The 15402-nt window shown below is 45.5% G+C and overlaps 1 protein-coding gene across 6 annotated transcripts in view; it reads left to right on the top strand.

Annotated features, from left to right (window-relative positions):
• tmem268 (transmembrane protein 268) overlaps positions 1–15402 on the top strand; it is a 100001-nt gene that overhangs the window by 54462 nt on the left and 30137 nt on the right. For all 6 annotated transcript variants that reach the window (XR_010017949.1, XR_010017948.1, XR_010017950.1 and 3 more), the window contains one exon: positions 11160–11321. Coding sequence is in view for 1 of the 6 variants with exons in the window: in XM_063047957.1 (XP_062904027.1) it covers positions 11160–11321 (162 nt within the window). In the remaining 5 variants the exon portion in view is untranslated. The remainder of the gene's footprint in view (positions 1–11159; positions 11322–15402) is intronic.

Genomic DNA, 15402 nt, shown 5'->3' with positions numbered 1-15402 from the left:
AGCCCTTTGTCCTCCTCTGCTGGACTCTGAATTTCTCCCAGTCCTCAGGTGAGCCACTTTTTCTGGCTAATTTGTATGCTGTTGGACACTATCTCTGTCCAACAGTGCCACACCCCCACCTCTTTTGCCTCCCTCCCTGTCCTTTCTGAAACATCTAAATCCTGGCCCTCGAAGTAACCATTCCTGCCCCTGAACCATCCAAGTCTCTGTAATGGCCACAATATCATAGCTCCAAGTACTAATCCACACTCTAAGCTCATCCGCTTTGTTCATGATGCTTCTTGGATTAAAATAGACACATCGGTCTGAGCGTATCCCTTCTCTATCACCTGCCTCTCCTCCCTCTTGCGCTGTCTCCAAGCTTTCTCTATTTGTGAACCAACAGCCCCTTCCTCCGTCTCTTCAGTTCAGGTCCCACCCCCCAACAATTCTAGTTTAAACTCACCCCAACAGCTTTAGCAAACCTGCCCGCCAGGATATTGGTCCCCCTGTGATTCAAGTGCAACCCGTCCTTTTTGTACAGGTCACGCCCGCCCCAAAAGAGTCCCAATGATTCAGAAACCTGAATCCCTGTCCCCTGCTCCAATCCCTTAGCCACGCATTTGTGTCGCGTGGCACAGGGAGTAATCCTGAGATTACTACCTTTGAGGTCCTGCTTCTCAACTTCCTCCCTAATTCCCTGTAGTCTGTTTTCAGGACCTCCTCCCTTTTCGTGCATATGTCATCGGTACCAATATGTACCACAACCCCTGGCTGTTCGCCTTCCCACTTCAGGGTATCATGGACACGATCAGAAACATCCCGGACCCAGAAACCTGGGGGGCAAACAACCATCTGTGTTTCTTTCTTATTTCCATGTTTATGGTCTTGTGATCTTATTATTAGATGTATAGACACTAGTAGGAAGCTGGTATCTTTCAGTCAGTAGTGAAATGTCTAATAGTGGAAGGGATATGTTTAAGGCAGGTTCTAAGGAGATATGCAGGGCAGGTATTTTACACAGAATGTGGTGGCCACTTGGAACGTGGTGTCTGTGCGAGGTGGTGGAGACCAATATGATAGGGGCTCTTAGATAGGCACGTGAACGTGCAGGAATATGCACATTGCAAACACAGGAGATTCTGCAGGAAGAAGTGCTGCTTCCTGCACATATACTGAGCTCGTTGTCTTCATTAACTTTGCCTCCAACTTTCACCCTGCCCTCAAGTTTACCTGGTCCATTTCCGACACCTCCCTCCCCTTTCTAGATCTTTCTGTCTCTATCTCTAGAGACAGCTTATCTACTGATGTCTACTATAAGCCTACTGACTCTCACAGCTATCTGGTCTATTCCTCTTCTCATCCTGTCTCTTGCAAAACTGCCATCCCCTTCTCGCAATTCCTCCGTCTCTGCCGCATCTGCTCTCAGGATGAGGCTCTTCATTCCAGGACGAGGGATATGTCCTCTTTTTTTAAAGAAAGGGGCTTCCCTTCCTCCACTATCAACTCTGCTCTTAAACACATCTCCCCCATTTCACGCACATCTGCTCTCACTCCATCCTCCCGTCATCCTACTAGGAATAGGGTTCCCCTTGTCCTCACCTACCACCCCACCAGCCTCCGGGTCCAACATATTATTCTCCGTAACTTCCGCCACCTGCAACGGGATCCCACCACTAAGCACATCTTTCCCTCCCCTCCTCTCTCTGCATTCCGCAGGGATCGCTCCCTACGCGACTCCCTTGTCCATTTGTTCCCCCCATCCCTCCCCACTGATCTCCCTCCTGGCACTTATCCGTGTAAGCGGAACAAGTGCTACACATGCCCTTACACTTCCTCCCTTACCACCATTCAGGGCCCCAGACAGTCCTTCCAGGTGAGGCAACACTTCACCTGTGAGTCGACTGGGGTGATATACTGCGTCCGGTGCTCCCGATGTGGCCTTCTATATATTGGCGAGACCCGACGCAGACTGGGAGATCGTTTTGCTGAACACCTACGTTCTGTCCACCAGAGAAAGCAGGATCTCCCAGTGGCCATACATTTTAATTCCACATCCCATTCCCATTCTGACATGTCTATCCACGGCCTCCTCTACTGTAAAGATGAAGCCACACTCAGGTTGGAGAAACAACACCTTATATTCCGTCTGGGTAGCCTCCAACCTGATGGCATGAACATTGACTTCTCAAACTTTTGTTAATGCCCCATCTCCCCCTCGTACCGCATCCGTTATTTATTTTTATACACACATTCTTTCTCTCACACTCCTTTTTCTCCCTCTGTTCCTCTGCCCATCCTCTGGGTTTTTTCCCTCTCCCCCTTTTCTTTCTCCTTGGGCCTCCTGTCCCATGATCCTCTCATATCCCTTTTGCCAATCACCTGTCCAGCTCTTGGCTCCATCCCTCCCCCTCCTGTCTTCTCCTATCATTTTGGATCTCCCCTCCCCTGCCATTTTCAAATCTCTTACTAGCTCTTCCTTCAGTTAGTCCTGACGAAGGGTCTCGGCCCGAAACGTCGTCAGTACCTCTTCCTGGAGATGCTGCTTGGCCTGCTGCGTTTACCAGCAACTTTGATGTGTGTTGCTTGAATTTCCAGCATCTGTAGAATTCCTCGTGTTTAAGATTCTGCAGTTGCTGGAAATCCAGAGTAACACACACAAAATGCTGGAAGAACTTAGACAGCAACTATGGAGAGGAATAAACAGTTGCAGGCTGAGACCCTTCATCAGGACTGGAAAGGAAGGGGAAAGAATCCAGAATAAGTCAAAGTCATAGTCATAGTCATTCTTTATTAATCCTGGGGGAAATTGGTTTTCGTTACAGTTGATGGAAGGAGGGGAGAAGTAAAAAAGCAAAAAGGTCAAAGAGTTGGAGGGCAGCAGGGATCACAGAGGGGGACCAGTGAGAGGGGCTGTCACTGAACTCCTGCTGACGAGTACACTTAAACATCTTCAGGGTAGGCATACCGCGAGGACGGTTCGCAGTGGAGCAGCAAAGAGATTCTGCAGATGCTGGAAATCCAGAGTAACGTGAGTTGATATGGATGTTGTGTAGGCAGAAGGGATTGATATAATTGGGTGTTTGATTACTAATTTTAATTATTTTGGGACAACGTACGTGGGCCACAGGGCGTGTTCTTGAGCTGCGCTGTTCAATATTCTGAAGGTGAAACTGAAGGTGGGCTGTTTAGGAGCCTCGTGTTGTTGAGTAATCCTTTGTACCTCTGCAGTAATTAGTCCAAGCTCCAGTTCCTTTGTTCCCGGGGCAAGCACAAGGAGGTGAAGCAGAGAAACAGTGTTCCAGGGTGTCTCACTCAATCATTATTACACCCGAAGCATCCTCCGGTTCTAAGATTACACAGCATAGGGAAGCATCATATTATCCATTAGATAAACATTTAACGATTAATTTGTGATCAGGCAGACATAAGACCCCTGGACTTATGAGTCAGAATCAGCGTTATGGTATTTGTTGTTCTCAGCAGCGGTACGATGCAATATGTAAAAAAAAAAATGCAATGTTAGAAATGTTTTAAAAAGAGAGCAAACTAGTGAGGTACGATCATGGCCCATTCCGAGGTGTGATGGTGGAGGGGAAAAGGCTATTCAGGATCCTGTACCTCAGGGGCTCCGAACCTGGGGTCCACATGCCCCTTGTTTGTTAGTATTGGTCCATGGTATAGAAAAAGTTGGGACCCTCTGCTTGTACCTTCTCCCTGATGGTCGTAATGAGAAGAAGGCATGTCTTGTGTGATCAGGGTCCATACTGATGGATGCCAGCTTTCTGAGGAATCGCTTGTCAGGGATAACCTCAATGTTGGGGAGGATTGCACCCATGATGGAGCTGGCTGAGTTCACAACTTCCTTCAGCAAATTTCAATCCTGTGCCGTGGCCTGTCCATGCCAGGCGGTGATGCAACTAGTTAGAATGCTCTCCATGGTACACCTGGAGAAATATCCTCAAACTCCTAAAAACATATAGCCACTGGCTTGCCCGTTTCATGATTGCATCGATATGTTGGGCCCAAGAAAGATCCTCAGTGATATTGACACCCAGAAACTTGAACCAGCTCACCCTTTTCACTGCTGATCCCTCGGTGAGGATGTACATGTGTGTGTGTGTGTGTGTGTGTACAAATTATCCCTCTGACTCAACCAATCAATCAGTATCAAATCCCATCAAAACTCGTTTGTACTCAATAGTTCTATTAATAGGAGTGACAATTTCTCCATTGATAATATGTATTCAGAAAACTACGACTTCTCTCTGTATTCCTACAGGGTCAGTGGCCTCTTTATGACTTTATATAGTATCTATACTATAATTTGGAGATGTTCCGGCCTATGGTCAGGCCACACTTAGATCCCCTCCAGTTTGCCTACCAGCCCCGACTAGGAGTTGAGGATGCCATCGTCTACCTGCTGAACCATGTCTACGCCCACCTGGACAAGCCAGCGAGCACTGTGAGGGTCATGTTTTTTGACTTCTCCAGTGCGTTCAACACCATCCGCCCTTCTCTGCTGGGGGAGAAGCTGACAGCAATGCAGGTGGATGCTTTCCATGGATTCTTGATTACCTGACTGGCAGACCACAGTACGTGTGCTTGCAACACTCTGTGTCCGACAGAGTGATCAGCAGCACTGGGGCTCCACAGGGGACTGTCTTGTCTGTCTTTCTCTTCACCATTTACACCTCGGACTTCAACTACTGCACAGAGTCTTGTCATCTTCAGAAGTTTTCTGATGACTCTGCCATAGTTGGATGCATCAGCAAGGGAGATGAGGCTGAGTACAGGGCTACAGTAGGAAACTTTGTCACATGGTGTGAGCAGAATTATCTGCAGCTTAATGTGAAACAGACTAAGGAGTTGGTGGTAGACCTGAGGAGAGCTAAGGTACCGGTGACCCCTGTATCTATCCAGGGGGTCAGTGTGGACATGGTGGAGGATTACAAATACCAGGGGATACGAATTGACAATAAACTGGACTGGTCAAAGAACACTGAGGCTGTCTACAAGAAGGGTCAGAGCCGTCTCTATTTCCTGAAGAGACTGAGGTCCTTTAACATCTGCTGCACGATGCTAAGGATGTTCTACAAGTCTGTGGTGGCCAGTGCGATCATGTTTGCTGTTGTGTGCTGGGGCAGCAGGCTGAGGGTAGCAGACATCAACAGGATCGACAGACTCATTCGTAAGACCAGTGATGTTGTGGGGATGGAACTGGACTCTCTGACAGTGATGTCTGAAAAGAGGATGCTGTCCAAGTTGCATGTCATCTTAGACAATGTCTCCCATCCACTACATAATGTACTGGTTGGGCACAGGAGTACATTCAGCCAGAAACTCATTCCACCGAGATGCAGCACAGAGCGTCATAGGAAGTCATTCCTGCCTGTGGCCATCAAACTTTACAACTCCTCCCTTGGAGGGTCAGACACCCTGAGCCAACAGGCTGGTCCTGGACTTATTTCCTGGCATAATTTAAATATTACTATTTAACTATTTATGGTGTTGTTACTATTTATTATTTATGGTGCAACTGTAACGAAAACCAAGTTTCCTCCGGGATCAATAAAGTATGACTCTGACTATGATTATGATTTGTTCATTTGGAAACGAGGGGTCAAAATCATCTCCATCAGACATAGGAGCAGAATTAGGCCATTCAGCCCATCATGTCTGCTCTGCCATTCCATCATGGCTTATTTATCCCCCTCCCCCAACCCATTCTACTGCTTCTCCCTGTAACCTTTGACTCCCTGACTACTGTGACAACGCTCCCCACAGATTTTCCAGCCTCTGCCTAGAGAAATTGCTTTTTGTCTCTGTTGTAAAGGAACATACTTGTGTTCTGATTGGTTCTGCTACTGTTCATGTTGTGATGCAAAGGCAGTTGCGGCAGCTAAGGTACCTCTGGTGTTGCATCATCTATAGGCTAACTTGACTCTTGGGGTAAGTTTATCCTAACTTGTTGGATCAGATTTCAACACCCCCCCAACGGGTAAGGTGGCATGCAGAAGTCTGGGCACCCCTGGTCAAAATTTCTGTTACTGTGAATAACTAAGCGAGTAAAAGATGAACTGATTTCCAAAAGGCATAAAGTTAAAGATGACACATTTCTTTAATATTTTAATCAAGAAAACTTTTTTATTTCCATCTTTTACAGTTTAAATAACAAATAAGGAAAAGGGCCTGAAGCAAAGGTTTGGGTAGCCTGCATGGCAGTACTTAGAAATGCCCTCTATTCAAAGTAACATCTAAAAAAGCCTGAAGCGTTTTGGAAACAAGTCCTGTGGACTGATGAAGTTAAAATAGAACTCTTTAACTGCAATGAGCAAAGGTATGTTTGGAGGAAAAAGGGAGCAGAGTTTCATGAAAAGAACCCCTCTCCAACTGTTAAGCACGAGGGTGGATCGATCATGCTTTGGGTTTGTGTTACAGCCAGTGACACGGGGGACATTTATTGGTAGAAAGAAGAATGAATTCAATTAAATACCAGCAAATTCTGGAAGCAAACATCACACTGTCTGTAAAAAAGCTGAAGATGAAAAGAGGTAGCTTCCACAAGAGGATAATGATCCTAAACACACCTCAAAATCCACAATGGACTACCTCAGGAGGTGCAAGCTGAAGGTTTTGCCATGGCCCTCACAGTCCCCCGACCTAAACATCATCGAGAATCTGTGGATAGACCTCAAAAGAACAGTGCGTGCAAGACGGCCCAAGAATCTCACAGAACTAGAAGCCTTTTGCAAGGAAGAATGGGTGAAAATCCCCCAAACAAGAATTGGAAGACTCTTAGCTGGCTACAAAAAGTGTTTACAAGCTGTGATACTTGCCAAAGGGGGTGTTACTAAGTACCGCCATGCAGGGTGCCCAAACTTTTGCTTTGGGCCCTTTTCCTTTTTTGTTATTTTGAAACTATAAAAGATGGAAATAAAAAAGTTTTCTTGATTAAAATATTAAAGAGATGTGTCATCTTTAACTTTATGCCTTTTGGAAATCAGTTCATCTTTTTACTCGCTTAGTTATTCACAGTAACAGGATTTTGACCAGGGGTGCCCAAACTTTTGCATACCACTGTATTTGTGACTAGATACAAATATTGTGTTAACATAGTAAAGATATAGAAAGTATTAGGGAGTAACAAGGTAAGATATTTTCCATTTATAAAATTACAAATCTTTTTCAACATCTTTTTTTAAATTGAGGTGGAGGATAAAAATTAGCTTTATTTGTCACATGTACCTCAAAACATACAGTGAAATGCATCATTTGTGTCAGATCAAATCATTGAGGATTGCACTAGGCAGCCCACAAGTGTTGGCATGCTTCCCGCACCAACTCGTTAGCCTAACCCTCTTTGGGATGTGGGAGGAAACAGGCCGAAACCTGCGTGGTCACGGAAAAACGTACAAACGCCTTTAGACAGTGGTGGGAACTGAACCCCGATCTTACAGCCAGTGTTGTAATAGCATTGCCACTGTGCAGAAGTACAGTTGTATAACCAAAGATGATGATGAGATGCTTGGGAATAAATGCATCAGCCTTCCAACATCTGCAAGAACCCTGCAATAAAAGTTAACCGTAACAAATCCATATGCTGCTTCTTGTCGAAGTTCAAAGTAAATTTATTATCAAAGTACATATAGGTCACCGTATACAACCTTGAGATTCATTTTCTTCTGCGCGTACTCAGTAATTCCACAAGAGAATAATAATCATAACAGAATCATAATAAATATAATATAAAATTCCTCCTTACCTCTCTTCTAAAGGGTTGCCCCTCAATTTTGAGAACTAGAGGGCACAGCCTCAAAATTGAGGGGTGACTCTTTAGAACAGAGGTTAAGGAGGAATTTTTTTAGCCAGAGAGTAGTAAATCTGTGGAATGCTCTGCCACAGACTGTGGTGGAGGCCAAGTCCATGTGTATGTTTAAGGTGGAAGTTGATCTTTTGCTGATTGGTCAGGACATCAAAGGATATGGCGATTCGGCAGGTGTATGGGGGTGAGTGGGATCCAGGATCAGCCATGATGGAACGGCGGAGCAGACTCGATGGGTGGATATGTCTTATGGTCTAATCAAAGACTGCACCAACTTGGCATTCGACCAATGTGCAAAAGGTAACAAATTATGCAAATACAAAAAGAAAGTAATAATAATGAATAAATAAACAATAAATATCGAGAGCATGAAATGAAGAGTCCTTGAAACTGACTCCATCGGCTGACCATAAGACCATAAGATATAGGAGCAGATGTACGCCATTCAGCCCATCAGTCTGTTCCGGCATTCAATCATGGGCTGATCCAATCCTTCCAGTCATCCCCACTCTCCTGCTATCACCCCATACCCTTTGATGCCCTGGCTAATCAAGAACCTATCTATCTCTGCCTTAAATACACCCAATGACTTGGCTTCCACAGCCGCTCATGACAACAAATTGCACAGATTTACCACCCTCTGACTAAAGTAATTTCTTTGCAACTCTGTTCTAATTGGATGTCCTTCAATTCTGAATTTGTGCCCTCTTGTCCCAGACTCCCCTACCATGGGAAATAACTTTGCTATATCTAATCTGTTCAGGTCTTTTAACATTTAGAATGTTTCTATGAGATCCCCCCTCATTCTCCTGAACTCTAGGGAATACAGCCCAAGAGCTGCTAAATATTTCTCATACGGTAACCCTTTCATTCCTGGAAACATTCACATGAATCTTCTCTGAACCCTCTCCAATGCCAGTATATCCTTTCTAAAATAAGGAGCCCAAAACTGCTCACAGTACTACATGTGTGGTTTCACGAGTCTCAACATCACATCCCTGCTCTTATATTCTCTACCTCTAGAAATGAATGCCAACATTGCATTCGCCTTCTTCACCACCGACTCAACCTGAAGGTTAACCTTCAGGGTATCCTGCACAAGGACTCCCAAGTCCCTTTGCGTCTCTGCATTTTGAATTCTCTACCCATCTAAATAATAGTCTGCCCATTTATTTCTTCCACCAAAGTGCATGACCATACACATTCCAACTTGGTATTTCATTTGCCACTTCTTTGCCCATTCCCCTAAACTATCTAAGTCTCTCTGCAGGCTCTCTGTTTCCTCAACATTACCCACTTCTCCACCTATCTGTGTATCATCAACAAATTTAGCCATAAATCAATTAATCCCATAGACCAAATCATTGACATACATCGTAAAAAGCAGCGGTCCCAACACCGACCCCTGTGGAACTCCACTGGTAACCGGCAACCAGCCAGAATAGGATCCCTTTATTCCCACTCGCTGTTTTCTGCCAATCTGCCAATGCTCCACCCAAGCTAGTAACTTGTAGGAACATTTCAATGATGGGGTGAGTTAAGTTGTCCCCTTTGGTTCAAGACCCTGATTGTTGAGGGGTAATAACTGTTCTTGAACCTGGTGGTGTGAGTCATGAGGCTCCTGTACCTGGGTGGTAGGGGTCCCAGATGACGGATGCTGCTTTCCTGCAACAATGCTTTGTGCAGATGTGCTCGGTGCTAAGGAGGGCTTTACCTGTGATGGAGAGGGCCCTATTCATTACCTTATGTAGGATTTTCCATTCAAGGACGTTGGTGTTTCCATCCCAGGCTGTGATGCAGCCAGTCAATATGCTTTCCACCACACATCTGTAGAAGTTTGTCAAAGTTTCAGATGTCATGCTGAATCTTCATAAACTCCTATGGAAGTAGAGGCACTGCCATGCTTTCCAAATGCTGGGCACAGAGCAGATCCTCTGAAATGATAGCACCAAGGAACTGAAATTTGCTGACCCTCCGATGAGGACTGGTTCATGGTCCTCCGGTTTCCTCGACCTGAAATCTATGAGTTCCTTGGTCTTACTGCCCAGGTAGTTGTTATGGTGCCACTCACTAGGTTTTCAATCTCTCTCCTGTACGCTGATTCATCACCTCCTTTGGTTTGGCCTGTGACAGTGGTGTCGTCAGCAAACTTGAATATGGCACTGGAGCTGTGCTTAGCCGCACAGTCATAAGTGTACAGTGAGTAGAGCAGGGGGCCAAGCACACAGCCTCGTCCCACTTCACATAAAATTTGTCAGGTCGTGTTGATTGTTATGTGTAAGGCTGTGGTGGGGTACGGGTACAATGCAGCAGGCCAGGGAACACACAGAACGTGAATTATACAAGACAAAAAACGCAAAAAGACAAGTCAATCGTGCAGAAAAATTAATATCTGAGATGAGTCCGCGGTAGCCCACAAGCTGTTCTGTTGCTGAGTTAGGTTTTGGGGTTGTGCAGGTCAGTTCGAGAACCTGATAGCTGAAGGGAAATGGCTGGCAGTGTGGGACTTCACACTTTGGTGCCTACTACCCTCTGGTAGCAGCGAGAAGAGGGCGTGACCCAGATGGTGGGGTCCTTGAGGATAGATGCCCAGCGCCTCGTGTAGGTATTGTCAGCGGTGGGGAGGGACATCCCTATGATATGCCAGTGGTGTGTCCACTACTCTCTGCAGGCTTCTGCTCTCCTGTGCATTGGAATCGGCAGACCGACCTGTGACACAGCCGGTCAGGGTACTCTCAATGGTGCTCCTGTACAAGTTGCCGAGAGGTTCTGGAATGACATTCGGGTTTCAGAGTATTCATTCAAAGAGGTGGGCTTTAAAGAGTTTCACGAAAGAGGAGAGAGGTATGGCGAAAGAGAGGAAGGGGGAAGGAGAAGGGGAGAAGACGGAGGGGGGAGAGGAGAGGCAGATAGATAGTTGGATGTTCGTTTTTCCCTTGGCTGCGTGGGTTTCGAATTGTACTCTGATTAGGCTGGAATTGAATCAGGGGATTGCTGGGTGGCACGGCTTGAAGGCCCTATTCCATGCTGTATCTCAATAAATAAATTAATTAATCGTGCTGCCTCGTTCTCTCTGCCATTGGTGGGGTAATGAAAAGCAGGGGATGCACAAGAGATGCTGAAGTCAAAGTCACAGGAAGTGTGCCCTTTCAAAAACCAAAGTAAAAGTAACTTCATTTTCAAAGTCTACGTCATCGTACGTGATTTTGAAGTGCATTTTCAGTAAAAGATTAAGAAATATGATGGAGCTTAATTGTACATAAACAAAAACTGACAAACAACCAATGTGCAAATGATGAGGAATTGTGCAAAAGTATAAATATATTTAATACAGTGTCCTCTGTTGATCAATTAGGTTTTCTATATCGCCACGTGGTGCTGCCTGTTCTCCACCTTTCATGTCTACATGAGCCAGTATCTGAAGAGTTTCTTCTGGGCTTTCTGCCTGCTGGTCAGTGCCGTCGCCGTGCTGCTCACCACAGCTCTGCTTCTCATTCTGCGCTCACACTACAGCAGGGTAAGTAGGTCTGCCTCGGGATTAATAAAGTATATCTATCTATCTATCTCTCACACACCTAACATCTAATGCTCACACTGCGGTTACTGTCGAGCACCTGAATCTTCCCTCGGTGATTTGGTTCAAGTTCATTGTCATTCAACCTCACACGTGTATACAGCTAAATGAAACATCGTTCCTCTGGGACCACGGTGTATAACACCGTACTTATGTCAGTTACTTAAAACCGTCACCTCTGCTGATGCTTAGGGTGCCGACAGCAGCTTGGCAGAGTCCTCTGCCCTGGGCCAGTCATTCAAGTGTAGACCATCTTCGAGGATCCTTTCTCCTCCAGGGATGAACTCTATTGGTGTTTCAGTAACACTGAGATTTTACAGGGTGGGGTTCCTAGCCCCATGCCCAGTCCTCGTCCTTCCGCAGCCGAGCTTGGGGCGGTCCATAACGGGGATGCGTACAGTATATCACTTACATCACATAAAATAACATTAACAGATAATAAAATATTTTATAGATAAGTTGACATAAAGACAGTATACAACATATAGTCAAATATACGACAGTATAATGCCACTGGTACTGTCATTAATAATGTGAACTCAGTGGAAGCGGAGTACTCCAAAGGCTAACAGACTGCGAACGAAGCTGTTACTCATTCTAATGGTCCTTGTTCTTATACTGCGGTACCTTCTGCCTGATGGTAGGACTTCAAAGCAATTGCGGGACACATGGGTGGTGTCCTTCATAATGCTGAGGGCTTTGCCAGTGTAGTATATGTCCTGGATGGGGAGGGAGACCCCGGCGACTCAAGGTTTAATATCTTCATTAACAGAAAGGCTTGGCAGAGGATGCACTTCTTGTGGCACTTGGTAAAATTCCATCTTCCCTGAAACATACTGGTGTGATTCTACACCTCCATCATAGAGAGCGTCCTCACATCAGCCATTACTGTCTGGTTTGGGTGCAATATCCTCTGATCTTCCCCGAAACATACTGGTGTGATTCTACACCTCCATCACAGAGAGCATCCTCACATCAGCCATTACTGTCTGGTTTGGATGCAATATCCTCTCATCTTCCCTGAAACATACTGGTGTGATTCTACACCTCCATCATAGACAGCGTCCTCACATCAGCCATTACTGTCTGGTTTGGGTGCAATATCCTCTCATCTTCCCCGAAACATACTGGTGTGATTCTACACCTCCATCACAGAGAGCATCCTCACATCAGCTATTACTGTCTGGTTTGGATGCAATATCCTCTCATCTTCCCCGAAACATACTGGTGTGATTCTACACCTCCATCATAGAGAGCGTCCTCACGTCAGCCATTACTGTCTGGTTTGGGTGCAATATCCTCTCATCTTCCCCGAAACATACTGTTGTGATTCTACACCTCCATCATAGAGAGCATCCTTACATCAGCCATTACTGTCTGGTTTGGGTGCAATATCCTCTCATAATCTATGAAAACTACAGTAGCTTGATAGCAGCCACTGTCCCTGTGCTAATCATCCCAGCTGTACTTGAGTGTATTATCACACGTGTTGTGTGGTGTGAAGGATTTTTCCCACAGGGAATGCTGGAAGAAATTGCTTGTAAATGTTGATAATCTGAAACCAAAATTTGCGTTAGCTGACGAGGTAGCGCGGTGTTTAGCATAGTGTTATTACAGCACCAGGGACCCGGGTTCAATCCGTTCCGCTGTCTGTAAGGAGTTTGTACATTCTCCCCGTGACCGTGTGGGTTTCTCCTGGGCGCTCCGGTCTCCAAAGACGGGGGTGATAGGGTCAGTAAGTTGTGGGCGTGCTACATATGCACCAGACGCGTGGCGACACATGCGGGCTGGCCTCCTGCGCATCCTCGCACTGCGATGGTCGTTGACACAAACGATGCATTTCACTGTGTGTAATGCTTCCGTGGTAAATAGCTGCTCCACCTGACTCTGCGTTGGACACTTTTAACTTGCACTGGACACTTATAACTTGATTTTAACTGACATGTGGCTGTTGTGTTTTACTATTTATTGTTATGTTTATTATTTAGTGTTGTGTTTGTTATGTTATGATTGCACTGCCCCTGGGAAACGCTATCTCTGCAGAGCTGATGTACGGTTAGAATGACAATAATGTTTTTTGAATCTTGAAACTTGAAAATAAAGCCAGTCTTGGTGCACTCAATAATATCAGTCGTGGCTGAGACGGAAAATGTTTAATACTCCTCCAGTTTTGCTTCACTGATCAAGACGGCACGCTCATGTAGGGAAGTGCAACAGCAGTTTGGATCAATAGTTAAAAAAGGGTGGGATAATAATGGAAATATTGACACCATGGAAGTGTGTCATTATAGGTCCTCTGTGTACTTGTGTGCACTAGCAAACTGCAGCTGAGTGACCTTGGCATTTTTTTGTTATGTAAGTACACATTGGTCTGCTCAGGCTTGTCCCTGCATGTGCAGTACTGTGCAAAAGGCTGAGGCAGATGTGAAACTATTCTGTAAAGGGAACACACACAAAATACTGGTGGAACACAGCAGGCCAGGCAGCATCTGTAGGAAAGAGGTACAGTCGACGTTTCGGGCCGAAACCCTTCGTCAGGACTAACTGAAAGAAGAGCTAGTAAGAGATTTGAAAGTGAGAGGGGGAGGGGGGAGATCCGAAATAATAGGAGAAGACAGGAGGGGGAGGGATGGAGCCAAGAGCTGGACAGGTGATTGGCAAAAGGGATACGAGGCTGGAGAGGATCATGGGACGGGAGGCCTAGGGAGAAAGAAAGGGGGAGGGGAGCTCAGAGGATGGAGAGCAGGCAAGGAGTGATAGTGAGAGGGACAGAGGGAGAAAAAAGAGAGAGAGAAAAAAAATGGGGAAATTTAAAAAAAAATAATAAATAAATAAGGGATGGGGTACGAAGGGGAGGAGTGGTATTAACAGAAGTTAGAGAGGTCAATGTTCATGCCCATCACTTATTTATTTATCTATCTATCTATCTATCTATCTTTCTCCCTCTGTTCCTTTTAATTTTATCGTTGTTTGTTTTTTGCTTTTGGTTGTTTGCATGATTTGCTTTTTTCTTGCTTGACCGTCTTCTTTTTCTTAATGGGATCTATTGTGTTCCCTTGTTTTGTGGCTGCCTATAAGGAGATGAATTGGTTGTTTATAGTCCGCATACTTTGATAATAAATGTACTTTGAACTTTTTAATTCAGTTGCAGCTCAGACATTACTTTAAATGTAGTCATTGTGTTTTAGTAATTGAATTGCCAGTGTGCAGTTTTGCTCTGAACGGAGTAACACTGCAATCTCGTTAACCTCAGCAGTGACAATAAAGCTCTAATTAACCAACTGATCAGGGCTTTGTGAGGCCATTGCAAACCTTATAACACAGACCAGTACAGCACAGGAGCAGGCCATTCGGCCCACAATGTTGTGCCAAACCCGCTAAAAAGTAAATCAAAAACTCCCAAACACCCTCATACCTACGTATCCCTCCTTCCTTACATCGATGTGCCTATCCAAATACCCCTTAAAAGCCTGTACCACCAGACCAGGCAGCATTTTCCAGGCGTCCACAACTCTGAGTAGAAAAACTTGCCCCTCACGCCCCGCTAAATGCTAATCTCCTTGGAGCGATGGAGGATGAGAGGTTAACTGATAGAGGTGTGGAAGATAATGAGAGGCGTTGATCATGGGGATAGTCAGAGGCTTTTCCCCAGGGCTGAAATTGCTAACACAAGAGGGCACAGTTTTAAGATGCTTGGAAGTAGGTACAGAGGAGATGTCAGTGTTAAGTTTTTTTACGCAGAGAGTGGTGAGTGCGTGGAATGGGCGGCCGGCAGCAGCGGTGGAGGCGGAAACGATAGGTTTTTTAAGAGACTCCTGGATGGCTACATGGAGCTTAGAAAAATAGAGGGCTATGGGTGAAGGCTAGGTAGTTCTAAGGTAGGGACATGTTCAGCACAGCTTTGTGGGCCAAAGGGCCTGTATTGTACTGCAGGTTTTCTATGTTTCTAAAACCTATCCCCTCTCACTGTCAATGCATGCCCTCTGGTATTAGACATTTCAACCCTGGGAAACAGATGCTCTCT

Source organism: Mobula hypostoma, chromosome 5 (assembly GCF_963921235.1).
Source record: "Mobula hypostoma chromosome 5, sMobHyp1.1, whole genome shotgun sequence".
NCBI classification, from domain to species: Eukaryota; Metazoa; Chordata; class Chondrichthyes; order Myliobatiformes; family Myliobatidae; genus Mobula; species Mobula hypostoma.
This window is presented reverse-complemented; position numbering and strand designations above follow the sequence as displayed.